A 14,579-nucleotide genomic window follows, 5' to 3' on the forward strand; every position below is an offset into this window, starting at 1 on the left:
TCTAGTCATGCTATCCTTCCTTGTCTCGTCTTTCAGCAAACTTCTATCTATCCAATAACAGAAACTTTTTCATGTTGGTACAATCTCATGTTTTATATTTTAAAATGCTGTAACATTTAGGAAAACTGTTGCATCACATTATATTCTTCATTTTTAAGTATGAATTTATCATATGTAAAATAGAACAACCAAAGAAATACAAACATTTACAGAACCTATTTGTCATAATCAGTGCTCCATACAGTACACATTGTCACTCTGAATTATGTTCATAGGATTTAAAGCTTTTTGAAATCTACCCATTTATTATTATCATCATCATCATCGTCTAGAATCTATTTCTGTCTCACTCATACAGCTGCTATACATTTGCTCTTGATTCTTTAATTTTAGTGGAAAAATAATGTTGCTATAAGCTCATAGTGACCACAAGTAAAGGTGTTTGTTCTGTCATGAACCTAAGGAACTCTGTTATCTTTACATAATGGAAAACTAGGAAATAAGAATTAGAAAAAATAATAATAAAAGTTTTTATAGTTTCACTTTAAAGTGGGTCATTTTCTCACAACTTTGTAACTCATATTCTTTCCCAACAACTCATGTAGTACATTTGGAATCAGAATTTCTCATTTTACGTTCCTTAATTCTTTCCTATAAATGACATGACTCAAAGCAGGTCATTTAAAACATTTAATCCTAAAAATCATTCCATAACCAGTGGTATTATTCCCATTTTCACATTTATGTATTGAAACTAGACATACAGGCACTTTATGAACTGATAAGTGAAAAAATTACAAATTAGATTTTCTTGAAATCATCTCAAAATATGGGCAGTTTTATAGACTATGTACCAAGCAAACAGACAGCAGTTTTTCCAAAAGACAAGCCCTATTTATCCTACAAAATTTTTAAAACACATTCAAATACATTAGTAAACAGCTTAAAATACAAAGCAAACAGGTTTTTCCACATTATACAATGATTTACTGCTTCCTTGTTTTATTTATTGTGAAAGTTACAGATCATTACAATGACATAGAGATAATTTGTAAAACTTATTCACAAAGTGTTTTCACTTAAGATATCTTGCCTCTATCCAAAATTTTCCTCACAGCATCTTTCACATCTTTATTTCTTAAGCTATAGATCAAAGGGTTCAACATTGGAATCACCACAGTATAGAATACGGACACCACTTTATCCCTTTCCAAGGCATAGCTAGTGCTTGGTCTGGAGTAAATGAAGAGAATTGAACCATAGTACAAGGTGACAGCTGTCAGATGAGAGCCACAAGTGGAAAAAGCCTTTAGACGACCTTGAATAGAGCGGATATTCAAAATGGCAGCAATGATGAAGAGATAGGAGGCAAGAATAAGTATGCTGGGAGTGATGACATTGGAGGCCAGTATGAAATAGAGCACAGCCTGGTAGCTCTCCTGCACATCACATGCCAGCTTCACAAGTGGGGGCAGATCACAGAAGAAATCATCAATGACATTGTTGCCACAGAAGCTCAGTGTAAATGTTTTGCTGGTGATGATAGTTGAGTTAAGAAAGCCACCAAAGTATGAAGCTGCAACAAGACTGGCACATAATCTTGGGGACATTGCCTGGGAATAAAACAGGGGGTTAGCAATGGCCACATAGCGGTCATAGGCCATGGCAGCCAACAAGTAACACTCACTATAGGCCAGCCCAGCAGAAAAGAAGAACTGAGCCAAGCAGCCAGCAAAGGAGATGCTTTTGTCTTCAGAGATGCAGATTATCAGGATTTTGGGGGCATAGACAGAAGAATACCAGAGATCCAGGAATGATAGATTCCCAATGAAGAAATACATAGGTGTGCGGAGTCGAGAATCAGCAGAGATCAGAGAAATCAAGGTGATGTTCCCCAAGAGACTGAAGGTATAAATTATGAAGAAGATCAAAAAGAGTATTCTCTGTAACTGCAAGTCAGCTGTGAACCCTAAAAGAATGAACTCCTTCACATTGGTCAAATTTTTCTCTTCCATTGATTTTTTATTTCTCAGGTCCTTTTCTGGGGAAAAACCAACAAGGATGTCATGACTTAAGATATCAGCAACCCCGTGAATCAGGTGGAAATGGGAGCTCAGAATCAGATATGAAACCAGAAGGAAAGTTGGAGGTCAAAAGATGGGAATGTATAAAAATGAATCCTTTGGTGGGCCATGTCCATGATTAACTGTACAAATATTAGAAATCTCTTTCATGAACCAGAACAAATGTATGACAATACAACTATAAGTTAATAATAGAGGGGCATATAGGGAAGAAATATATAACTATTGCAAACTACATACTACAGTTGGTAGCATTTAAATGTTCTTTCATAAACAGTAACAAATGTACTATACCAACACTATGAGTCAACAATTGAGGGGGGTTGGTTAGGGAAATGGGAGGACTCAAGTTTCCTTTTCTTTTTTTTTTTTCTTTTTTCATCTGTCACTTTATTCCTTGTCTGGGGTAATGAAAAGGTTCTAAAAATTTAACAAAGTTAATTGTGGTTATGGATGCACAGCTCTATGAGGTTACCAGGGACAACTGATTGTATACTTTGGATCTTTGAAAAATCCCAATAAAAATTAAAAAGAAATAAAAAGATATCAGCAATCCCATCTGAACATCATTTGCCATTTTAGAAAATTAAAAATCCCAAATGACACACCTGAATGGCTCCTGGTGTGCCTATTCTTGTTGAATTGTGTGATACCCCTTTTTTGGATAATGGGGGAACCAATTCTGTGCTGCTGTCTTAAGATCTCAATTATGATGTCCACTACACAATGTGTCACTATTTTTATTTTTATCAAATTTGTCCTAATTTCAGCAGGAGTGTGAGTTGTTTACCTTCTCTTCTGCATGGACTTAGGGGACCATGTAAATGATATAAGAAAGAGAATTTAATAGGATGCCCTGATATCGCTTCCCTTTTTCTCCCAGAGATTTGCATGGAAATGCAAAATTTATTCTACTAACTGTGTTTTGGAATAATCTGGAAGGTCACTAGATTTTAATATGTTTGAAGGCAATAACAATATTTAATTCAACTTTTTCCCCCATACCCAAGGACAAAGTTTGGAATGGAGTAGAAAATGTGAAATTATTGTAAAAAAGACTAGATTCCTTTATATAATTTTAAATTTGAGATCATGCCTGGGGAGAAGCAGTAAATATTAACCGGTGGATATTTGTGTTCACATTAGTGGTTGAATATTCTATAGAAGTAATGTAAAAACACACACTGCCTCAATAAATGGCTTTGGCTAATGTTGAAACACTGAAAATCCTCTTTTCTTGGTGTTCTCCCAGTAATGGGGGAAATACCATCTCTGCTTGTCTATGTGACAACCCAGAGGGCCCCTTCTACAACTGGCCACAATCAAAGAAGTGAAAATTTTTGCTATAGATGCATGGCTTAAAAATCTATTAAACTAGAGAGTGGCCATTATGCCAGACAATGGACCTCAAAATTGAGCTAGAAAAATAAAGAATGCTCTCTTGAAACTGCTCCTATTTGATAAGAACATATCATTTTACTAGAATGGCAAGAATCTCTATTTTTTATTTTAAAACAAGATTTTATGATTATAATGCTAAAGTAAAAGTTCTTCATAATACCTGAAAGAGGATTGGAATAAGTGGCACTTCAGTTCCCTTCATATTTTAGGGCTATTCAGTGTTAACTTTATTTTAAGCAAACTGTATTCCTGGAAGCAGCTGAAGGTCCAAAGTCAGGAGACCTGGGCTCTGATCTACTTGGCCACTGCCACACTTAAACAAATAAATCCCCCCCACCCCAGAACTCTATTCAATCACTTGCCTTTTTTAGTTATTAGGACTTTCTGATTTCCAGTGAGATCATGGATGTGGAAAGCACTTTGAAAAACTGAAAGTTCAAAATTGGATTTTGCATTCTGTATAAATTCATAACTTCATCCCAGAAATTCCTCCCTCAGATATATTTGCATTAACTTCCAAGTATTTGCAATTGTACCTATCTATAATTCCTAGACATTCATGTTTTCTCAGGCAGAACAATTGCTGAGCTCATTTGCAAAGACAAAATTGGGACTGAAAATTGCAAGAGAAAGTTCTTTCCTAATATCTCTTTTTTCCTCAACTGCTATTAAAATAAAAAGTTAATATGTTTGAATATATACACATATGAATACATGTATCATGACTCTTACAAATAAAAACAGGTTTATGGTGGCTACTGTGAGACATAAAAGATAGGCAAATAGCATATATTAAGACTATGCAAACAGGAAATATAAGAGCAAGACATAAAATGGAAATTGCGATGAAACCTGTCACACAACAAGACCTATCCACAGCTATGAGTGGGCCCCAAATTATCTGAAATTTCCCACCACCGATGTATACAATTAGGAGTGCCCCTATGAAAAATAATCAACCAAAATGTTGAGTAACATATTGTCTTTCTTGATACTAACTTTGGAAATCATTTCTCCAGAAATTCCTTATAATGAGAAAGAGTGAAATTTCATCCATATTCATTTAATAGTGTTTTCATACATTTTTTTCATTTTTTTTAAATCTGTAGAGACTAAAGGGATAGTTTTTTCCTTTTAAAGTTTCTTGCATGCTTTGTTGTATTCAAGGGGTACTGGAAAGCTCTTTCCACAATAAAAAAAAAAAACATTTCTACTTCCCATCTATCAGATATCTTTCTTCACCAGGAGGTTTCCTGAAAAGCAGCTGCCTCTGGCAGTGGTCACACAGAAAGGAGCTGATCTCAGTGTGATTTCTGAATGTTCAGGGCTTAAAACACCTGCTGTCTGTGACATTCCATTCAGTGCTTTAATGGTGATTCTCTTTTAATTACATATTAATTATAACTGTTCAGTATAATCCCAAAGTGACATTTAATTTCTATTCCTCTTTTAAGGAGCTCCTGTCCCATGCATTGCCTAATGTAGATGAAGAAACATTTTAATGTCATGAAAGTTTGACCCAATTCATTTTTCTACACATTAACCTACTCAAGGGAATAATATGGTCCTTGCAAGATAAGAGCAAAGACAACAGTGGGTGACAGCAACAGAAAGTTTATCAGAATGAAAAAATCCATGAAGTCACATCTAATTCCCTGTTTCACTGACCAAGAAAGTTAGGTCCAAAGAGAGAACATTTTGAACTCTTTATCAAATATTACAGCAAAGAAAATCTTATTGTTTCTCAAAAGGAAGAAATCCACTATGGTTTGATTACATTAAGTAACATTTTTTGTCTTTCGTCCATATTGAGATTTACTGTACTTTTCCCTCTGGAAAATTAAATGCAATGCTTCCTCTCATGAATATGCATAGTCACTTCATTTCAATTTCACCTGAAATTCCAGAATTTCCCAACTTACCTTAGAGTAGAATGTGCCTTCTACTCACTCCAAGCATCCTTTTTCCATTGCTAACAATCCTGGGAGAACATATAAGTTTGAGCATACCTTTGGGATATGCTGCTAAATGTAAAGAGGAACTTCAAGGGCTGTTCTGGTGTCAAGTGACCAATTATAATGCTCACTTATCTTTCTGGAATGAAGTAGAGAGAGAGCATTCATCAGGAATATAATTCATCAAATTAACTCTAAAAAGCCTGTTTGTGTGTAATTTATGCATTTATATTTAAAAAAAATGATAGACACTAATAACCTAACAGCATAGTCTGCACATAGCAGATGCACAAGAATTATTTGTAGTTCATAATGATTATGATAATAATAATGAAAAGGCAAAGACCATAGAACTTCAGTCTTGAGACATGTTTGCTATCACTTGAATAAATTGTCACAGTTTACAAATGATGAAATTAAGAGACAGTGAATGTATTGATTAGCACAAAGTTATACAGTTTCTACAAATACTATCTACACTTCAGTCCATGAGTGCACTCATTCATTGAAAACATGAGGTATTTTTCAAACATTTCCTATGTGCCCAGCATTAAGTAAGATGTTGAAGGAGATAAAAATAAGAGGCAATATAAGGACTTTGGTTAATTTAATAAGGGTTAAGAGGCAAGGGCAGGACAGAAGTTGTCTAATTTGAATTCCAGGTCTACAATTAACCAGCAGCATGAATAAGAGAAATGTATTTCAACTCACCAAGCACCCAGTTTCTTTACCTATGAAATGGGATAAATCTGTTGTCTTCATAATGTTGTTGTCTCGATTAAATGAGGTACCATATAGAAAGGGTTTACACAAATATCAAGGAAAAACACCAAAAGTTTGGCAAAACAAAAATAATAAATGGTAAAGATTTTGGAGTATAGCCTAAGTACAATGTAGAGCCATCAAAACATTATAATTGGATGAATGGTGTGCTCAAAACCAACCAACCACACAAACAAAAATTCTCTTTACAATATGAAAAATAGAAGTGTGAATGTAGAGTTGGCAGTTTAGATGATCTGTAGAAACCCAAGTGAGAGCAGATGTCACTTGGACTAGTTGGATAAAAATGAGTTTGGTGAGAGAAGAATCAAAAGGATATTTGGGAAGTAACATGTATAGGAGATGGTGATGAAAACTTTGAATCAAATATCCCTGAATTTTCTGTGCCTGTGAAAGTAGACCCTTTTCCCCTCTCTCACAGAAATAGTTTTCCCAGAAAAAAGAAAAAAGAACAAATCTTTCCATGATGTCATCTATGGCAGTTGACTTGATTGCAAGGGACAGCAGTACCTTTTCATTTTCTATCTACAATAGACCTCTTTACTTCTAAGCCCAAAGGAGATTTATATCCAAATATAATGTTGATGGGATACAAGGACTGCTCTGGAAAGACATGCTGTGTACACCTGCAGAGAGGTGGGATATTGCTAATTGTCATAAGCAGGGTCTGGGAGGATGCCTAGGAATGGATTCTAAGGGTATTGACCAAAAGTGGATGTACCATGGAGTAAAAGCAACAGAAGCCTATAGTCAGCATTGAGATGTGAGACTATCCCTACCTACTGTAAAGGAAAGAGTCCAAAAGCTCAGGTAGATGAGAATGTAGGGTGCATTAATTATATACAACTACTCAACTGTCAACTAAACCTGTGTTCTCCTATCTTTTGTATTCAGCACCCCTTTACATTCTTACATATATTGAGGACTCCAAAGAGATTTTGTTTATGGAAGTTATATTTAATGATATTTTCTACATCAGAAATTAAAATTGATAAAATGTCAATACTTATTTATTCATTTTAAAAAGCAATAATAAATCCACTATATGTAATAAATAATATATTTTTGTTTAAAAACTATGTTTTCCTTAAAAGTATAAAATGAGCTGATTGGCATTGATTCACATTTTGGCAATTTTTTCAACTGCCTGGCTTAACAGGGCACAGAAGGATTTTCATATATGCTTCTGCATTCAATTTGCTGAGACATCTTGTTTTGATTCAAGTATATGCAGTTGGAAAATGAAAGAATATTTAAGTAGCCTTTTCAGATCATTTTGACTCTCTTGTTTGATAATACGTTAGCATTCAACAAATAGTATTTTCTTAAAGATTAAATGCAATGTGAAACATAAACCCAATGTCAATAATGTCTTGGAGTATTATGAAAATTATTTTGACTTTGTGGACTCCTGAAAGGGTTCAGGGACCACAAAAGGTCTGTAGACCACACTTTGAGAACCACATGCTCTAAGTGTATACCTTGAAAGGGCTCAGGGGATATTCTTTCCCCATTCCCAGGTAAATGCATTAATGAGAACCTCAGCTGTCTTAAAAATCTCTGTGTGACTGTTCTGTACATGCTGCAGATGACAGTAAAATATGCTACCACAAAGTTGGGTTTCTGGATATCAAGGAGAATAAGGAATTCCCAAGGAGTTACTGCTAAGAGGAGGCATATAATCATCAGAGATAAGATGGATGTATTTACTTTGAAAAAGCCACAGGAATTATTTTACCATTGATATTCTGAGGACTAGAAATGGTTTTATATAAATTGTGCTAGTTCACACAACCAGTGACTTGCAGGGATAGACAATATTCAAACCCAGATCTTCCCAACTCCAAAACATATTCTCTTAACTACAGCAACATCCTGCATATCAACAAATCACATACAGGCCAGGCAGTGAGAATAAAGGATAAATGGGCCCTGCCCTCAAAGAAAGAATTGCCTATTGAAGAAACAATTATTGATAATCAAATAAGTACAATAAATATAATAGATTTATATTTATGTTACAAAAATAGGAAAAAGGAATGAGTGGTAGATATTATTAGGGGCAATAAGGAAGTCATATATGTACCCAACAAAGTTTTTTTCCATGGAGAAGGATATATGAATTTGTCTTGAAACTTGGTAAAAGTTTAAAAGTTGATTACAGGGTGTGCCAGTTATGAAGCTATTGCCTCTGCTTGGATGCTTTGTCTGGGACTCTGCCAACCACATCCCTCCTCTGGCAACTGGCCTTCTGTTAGGTTCTATCCACAAGGGGTTCAAAGAGGGGCTGAAGAGCTGGAAGAAGGCAGAAGATTACTCCTTCCTGTTTTTGCCTCCTGTTCCTACAACCTAGAAATGTTTTTTTTTTTCACCCAGGATGTAGCACTTTTGTTCCAGTAATAGTACAGTGTTTGGTTTTCCCAACAGTTGTGGAATGAGCCTTTTTGTACCTCTTCAAAGATACCAGCTCCAGCTGTCTGTCATCCTCTCCTTGTCCACTGGGTCCCAGGCTCATTGGGAAAATCTTTTGAACTCAGAAACACCAGCAGAAGCTGAGCAGCACACCCTTCTCTGAGATCCAAGTTTTGACTTTGCAGATTTAATAATATCAGCATTTTCTCTCCGGGGCCCAGCTCTATGTGTGATAACTGCTTCCTGAATTTGCTACCTCTGTTACACCATAGTTTTTCCTTTTGGACTTTTAAATTATTCAATACCTAATAAGCAATTCTTTATAATTAAATGTTCTCTGTTAAAATAATTGTGGTACTAGCAACATTTCTAGCAAAGGAAACCATAAATGTAAAGACCTGGAAATATGAAACAAGTATTTGCTGGAATAATGAATGATTATAATACAGACTTGCTTTGCAGGCAGATACCATATCCAAGCTTGCTTACCCCAATGGACTCTTTGCATGAAAACAGCAAGTCTTGTCAAATTTTGTTTCATTTTTTCAGAAATTCTCTTGGATCTATTTTGCCCTCCAAACCCAGTGCACCCTGCACAAAGCACTGTGCCTAATATGGAGAACACAGAATTCCCTCCATTTCAGTGCCCACTCTCAAGTCTTAAAAGATCGATGGCTACAATTCTAAGTACTTACAAATACTAGGCACAGGGCTGAGCATTTTGTGTATACCATCTCATTCAACCATCAAATATGCAAAGATGAAAGCTGTCTAGAATAGTGAGAAACATTCTGTAAAAGGGACAATGAAAAAAATGGAAATACATGGAGATGACATTTCTGTAAAAATGAAGTTGTTTTCAAAAAAAAAAGGAGAAAATGCCCCACAACTGTGTTTAAACATTCCCTGAATAATAAACTGATAAATAAATTAACACATTTAAAGAGTTTAGAACTAATACTAAGCAATATATAGGTTAAGAATCAATATTAATATTGTTGTTGTTTTTATTTTCCTATATTGAACACTGAAGTGCTTTTGATATATATTTTTTCTAGGGGAAGGAAGGTACTAAACTTTCAGAAATTGCAACTGCTGCTTTGTCGGTACTATGAAATTGCTACCTAATTTTGCATGAATTTCTACCTGTTGGTGTTCTGAGAAGAATATAAGAGATGTGAGGATGGAGAGGTATATTGGAAGATTTACAATACTGTGCTACTTTGTCACCATCCATTACCAAAACTTTTTACATCACCTCAAACAAATTCTGTAACCATTAAGCAATAACGTCCCCTTCTCCCCTCCTCCCAACCCCAGCTAACCCCTGATTTACTTTCTGTCTTTATCAATGTGTTTATTCTAGATATAATAGAGAATGCAAGCACTCAAAATTTGTCCTCTTGTGTCTATCATTTTGCACTTAGCATAATGTTTTCAAAGTTCAGCCATGCCATAGCATGTCTCAGAATGCCATTCCTTTTAAGGGCTGAATAATATTCAGTTGTATGTACATGCTATCCTCTACCAATACAATGCAAACATAATGAAAATACAGTGAAAACTGATGATGGATGAAATTGTCAATTTTGAAAAATATGCAGAATTTCAGAGTCTGGAAAAGTCATGGTAGATAAATGTTCAAATTGCAGAAGAATACTGAGCACTGAAGATCTGACTTTTAGCCATTTAGTAATTGAATAAAGTAAAACCAATATGGATTATACTTGCTGCTGCAAAAGAGAATTAAGTATATACAAATTAAAAGAAACCCTTGAGAAACTGTATTTTGTGAAAATGACACCCTCTGTGAATGAGCCATGTTAGAAATGTCATATTCCCCTTTGATACTTAATTTTTATTAAGTTCTGTGAATTGCCATGTAGTTGAAATAAATACATACCTATATATATTGAAAATATCATGATTCTTTTGTTTTATTTTTCAAGATCTGTTCCAGTCATATGCTTTATTATAATATACTAGAAAATGCTGATATGGTTACCTTTGTTGCTATATTAGTGTTAATGGACATTTCCCTAATACCAGTTTTCATTGAATAATAAAAACCCTTTGTATCTGTGAGTGGCTAACTCCCTTTCTACAATTCCAAATTATAAAATAGCTTCTTTTTCCAGGGCAGGAAGCTGGAGAGGCAGCTTGACAAGTGAAAACACAGCTGTTTCATTCTCTTCAGAAGTCATTTTCTCTCTTGCATGTTTGCCCTGCAGTATACCATGAAACATACACGTGTCTGAGGACCAGGGAAAGTAGGTTTCAGTAGTATGCCAACATTGCCAAGGGGAGGAAATGAGTAAAGATACACTGATAGTTCATTGTAAACATTGTCAGAATGCCCTCCTAAATGAAAGATGACAGGACTTCACATCAAAGAATTTCAGATCAGAGTGTTTGTGACATATAACTATGAAAGAGCATCAATCTATCCAAACATTGTGGGACAATGCTTTAAAATTTATTTAAAATTTAAAGTATATATATATATCCCTGCCTTTACTGATGCCTATAGTGAATGGTATACACAGGTTAGATGTTCCCCAAGCTGTTGTTCTCTATCTGGACATGCAGGAAGTCTACATTTCCCAACCTCCTTTGTGGTTAAGCTGGCTCCACATGACTACATTCTGGCCAATGGGATATGGACAAAAATGATGTGCACTATTTCTTTACTGGCCATAAAATACAATGTACAATCAGCCATACTTTCTATTCCTCTTCTGACAAATGATGGTAGCCATGTATTGGAGGCTATGGGATCAAAAGATAGAAAGAAACTGAATCTCAGAGTCATCACTTAATAGGAAGGATGAAGCTTTCCAAGAACTTGAAATATAACATAGCCTAGCCCAACTAAAGTAGCATCATTTTGGTCATTCATTTAAAAATCAAATATATCTACCACCCAACAGGCATGGCAAATGATTAAAGAAAGAAAAAAATCAAAACCAAATCAAATTGTAGGCCCTACCCTCAAGGAAGTGGTTAAAGGTTATAACTGCAAGCAAGATATTATACAATATTTCTTGCAGGAAAATGGAAATTTAAAAATCTATTGAAAGTGATAATTTGATGGGAAGAGAGTTGAATTTGAAGAAGGGATCTGGAGGTGGAGTGGAAGTCTGAAAAGGAATTTCATCATTTTCCTCTATGAACTTTAGTGTTTTCCTTTTTCAAAAAACATTTATACTATATGTACATTCATGTATTACCTATGTAATAAAAGCATAAAATAATAAAAACTTGTTCTGCCAGTGTTTGTAAATTTAGTAAACATGATCAATGATATTTTGTTATGAATGATATAATTTAAAGTTTTGCCTTTTTATATAATTTCTTAGCCACTTGTGGGCAGCCAAAAAGCATATTCAATTTTAGATAGGTAGGGAGACTCCTCTTTCTTGGAGAACTTTTGTCATCTTTTGGTGTGTAAAGCAATGCCACATGTTTAGTGTATCTATACATATGTTCAGCAAGCAAGCACCTTCCATGAGCCAGACTCTGCTGCTCTAAATATTTTTTTATAATATATCCTTCAAAGTGTCTTTATCTTAAACCCTAGCACTTAAATATCCAATTATTTTAGATCAGTAATTTCAGGTCCTCCCTCCTTAGCAGGGGTCATTGGCCTCAGCTAATATAATATTTGCCCTATCATTTATGTGCTCTATCATGTCATATATATATATATATATATATATATATATATATATATATATATAAATTTATACACATAGTTTACACATATAAGAAATGAAATATAGCATGTTATTATATATTAACTTGCCTAGTTATATCCATTCAACAGTCTATATCAATCAAAATATCTACCCTGAAAAGGTCCAGGGAACATTTTTTAAAGCCAATTAGAAAAAAAGTAACAAAGTAGAGGGGATAAAAAGCAAGAGTCATTATTTTCCTGAGTGGTCAAAGCTATTCCTTTTCCCTCATTGGCTTTATAACAAAGTATAAAGAAGTATCAACCCCTTTAAAGTAATCTCTTTTACTGCCCTAGCACAGATATATAAATTTGCCTAAGAATGCATTTTTTAATTTTTTTCTTCATGTTAAATGGAAGGTCCTTTGGGAAACATCAGAGGTTAAACATAAAATGTTTAACATTCTAATGTGATAGTTATTTGACCTTTCTTTTCTTCCAATTTTATTTTATTTTATTTTATTTATTTTATTTTATTTTATTTTATTTTATTTTGTTTTGTTTTATATGGAAGACACTAATTGCCTTAAATATCAGGAGGGTCAGGTTCTAAACCTGCATGCACTTCTAATCAGCTCTGTGATCTTGAACAGATTCCTTGCCCACATTAGTTCTTAGTTCCCTCAGCTGCCAAAGAAAAGACAACCTGGATCACCTGTAAGGCAGTTTTCAGTTTTGACATTTCTATAACTCACAAAAAGGATGCATGAGTTTGGAGCCTGATCAACCAGCAGTTTAGTCTTCAGAGAAACCATCAGAGAAAAATGCTAGCTCTTCTTGCCAGTATAAGACTGAGGCTCCAAGGAGTAATAGCTGTTACAGATCCCCTTTCCAACAAGATGTCTTGGGCATTATTAAAATCGATTGGGTGCTCAGAGATGGGTTATTACCAAACTTGAAAGAAATTATTTCCCTTGGCCCTAAACAATTTTCAGAGGAATTAACTAATCAAGATAGTTTTAATCAGGAAAACTTCCTGGGTAATTATTGTTGCTCAGCTCTGAAAGTTAGCTCTTAGGCTCTGTCCCAGGTCAAGCCGCAAAGAGGAATGAGCTGGCCTTGGGGATGGGCAAAGCCTGTGTAAACTGTTGTAGGGCAGGAGGGCTGCTTTCCAGCACTGATTATTCATTGGTTGCTCTTCTATCTTCTTAAGGTTTGATCCCTCACCCTATAAAACAAAACAAAGCAAAAAACAAAAAACAAAAAAATCCAGTCAGCAAAATTCCTCAAAACCCAAAAGATTACATAAATTAATAAAATTTATGTATAAATTTATAAATTAATAAAAATTGAAAGCTGTCAGAAAGGTTGTATTTCAGATAATTTTTATGTTGAAAACTTGGCTTTTGCAGGAGGGTATGCCTATGTTTGAATGACAGTTCTTGACCTTGGGCAAGATACTTAAAACTCTTTTGAGTTTCAGATCCCTCAGATGTAAAAGAAGGTTAAATAATAGATCCTTCAGGGGAGAATTATATGAGATAAGGCATATAATGTGCCTAAAATATAGTAAGAACTTAATAAATTCTCATTGTAAATGTGGTTTTATCATCACCATCATTCCCATCCTAGGCTATTGCACTAGTTCCTAAAAGTCCCCACACTTTCAGTCAGTCTTCAATCCTGAGAACCCTACACAAATCCTCCTCTCCAATTGAGCAACTCTACAGATTACAATAGTCTTGTTTGGCCCCTTCCAACAGAAAAAAAGAGTCCCAGCTCCTGAGACTTATTAGAACATGATGTAATTTTCCATTCACATCCTCCACAATTTTACTTCATGATTCCTATGTCCCAGCTAAATTAGATCCCTTCTTTATCATGTCATTATACCCTTGCTCTTCTCCCCTCCTTGTGTCCCACCCACCGTTGCCAGATGTACAAATCCTACTTTCATGACCAATCTCCAGAACTACTTTCTCCATGAAACCATTGACCACCCTCACCCAGTGTGAATCTTCCTTCCCTTGAGTCTCTATAAAACCTTGTGTTTGCTTCTTATGGCCATTAAAATGTATCCATTTATACATTAGCCATGCACCATTTGACTGAAAATGTCTTAAGTGTAGAGACTAAATGTCTCTGCTTATTTTTATTTCTATTAATAATAATGTCAGAATAGTTGCATATGATTTTAACTTTAATAATTAGCTATTTCATTGTTGACAAAGGGTTATAGCTCTGTTTTATAAATGAGGAAAAGTAGGC

At 34.7% G+C, this 14,579-nt stretch overlaps 1 protein-coding gene across 1 annotated transcript; it reads right to left on the reverse strand.

Moving 5' to 3' along the window:
- Window positions 1-1,079: 1,079 nt before the first annotated feature.
- Window positions 1,080-2,015, reverse strand: LOC119538019 (olfactory receptor 1013-like). The gene has a single exon (XM_037840710.1). It carries the CDS (start codon window positions 2,013-2,015, stop codon window positions 1,080-1,082), a length of 936 nt encoding a protein of 311 aa, XP_037696638.1.
- Window positions 2,016-14,579: the final 12,564 nt, after the last annotated feature.

The sequence above is a fragment of the Choloepus didactylus genome, chromosome 6, assembly GCF_015220235.1.
Source record: "Choloepus didactylus isolate mChoDid1 chromosome 6, mChoDid1.pri, whole genome shotgun sequence".
Classification (NCBI taxonomy): Eukaryota; Metazoa; Chordata; class Mammalia; order Pilosa; family Megalonychidae; genus Choloepus; species Choloepus didactylus.

Coding starts and splice junctions, on each gene's coding strand:
- LOC119538019 (XM_037840710.1), bottom strand. CDS start 2,015: ATGGAAGAGAAAAATTTGACCAATGTGAAGGAGTTCATTCTTTTAGGG.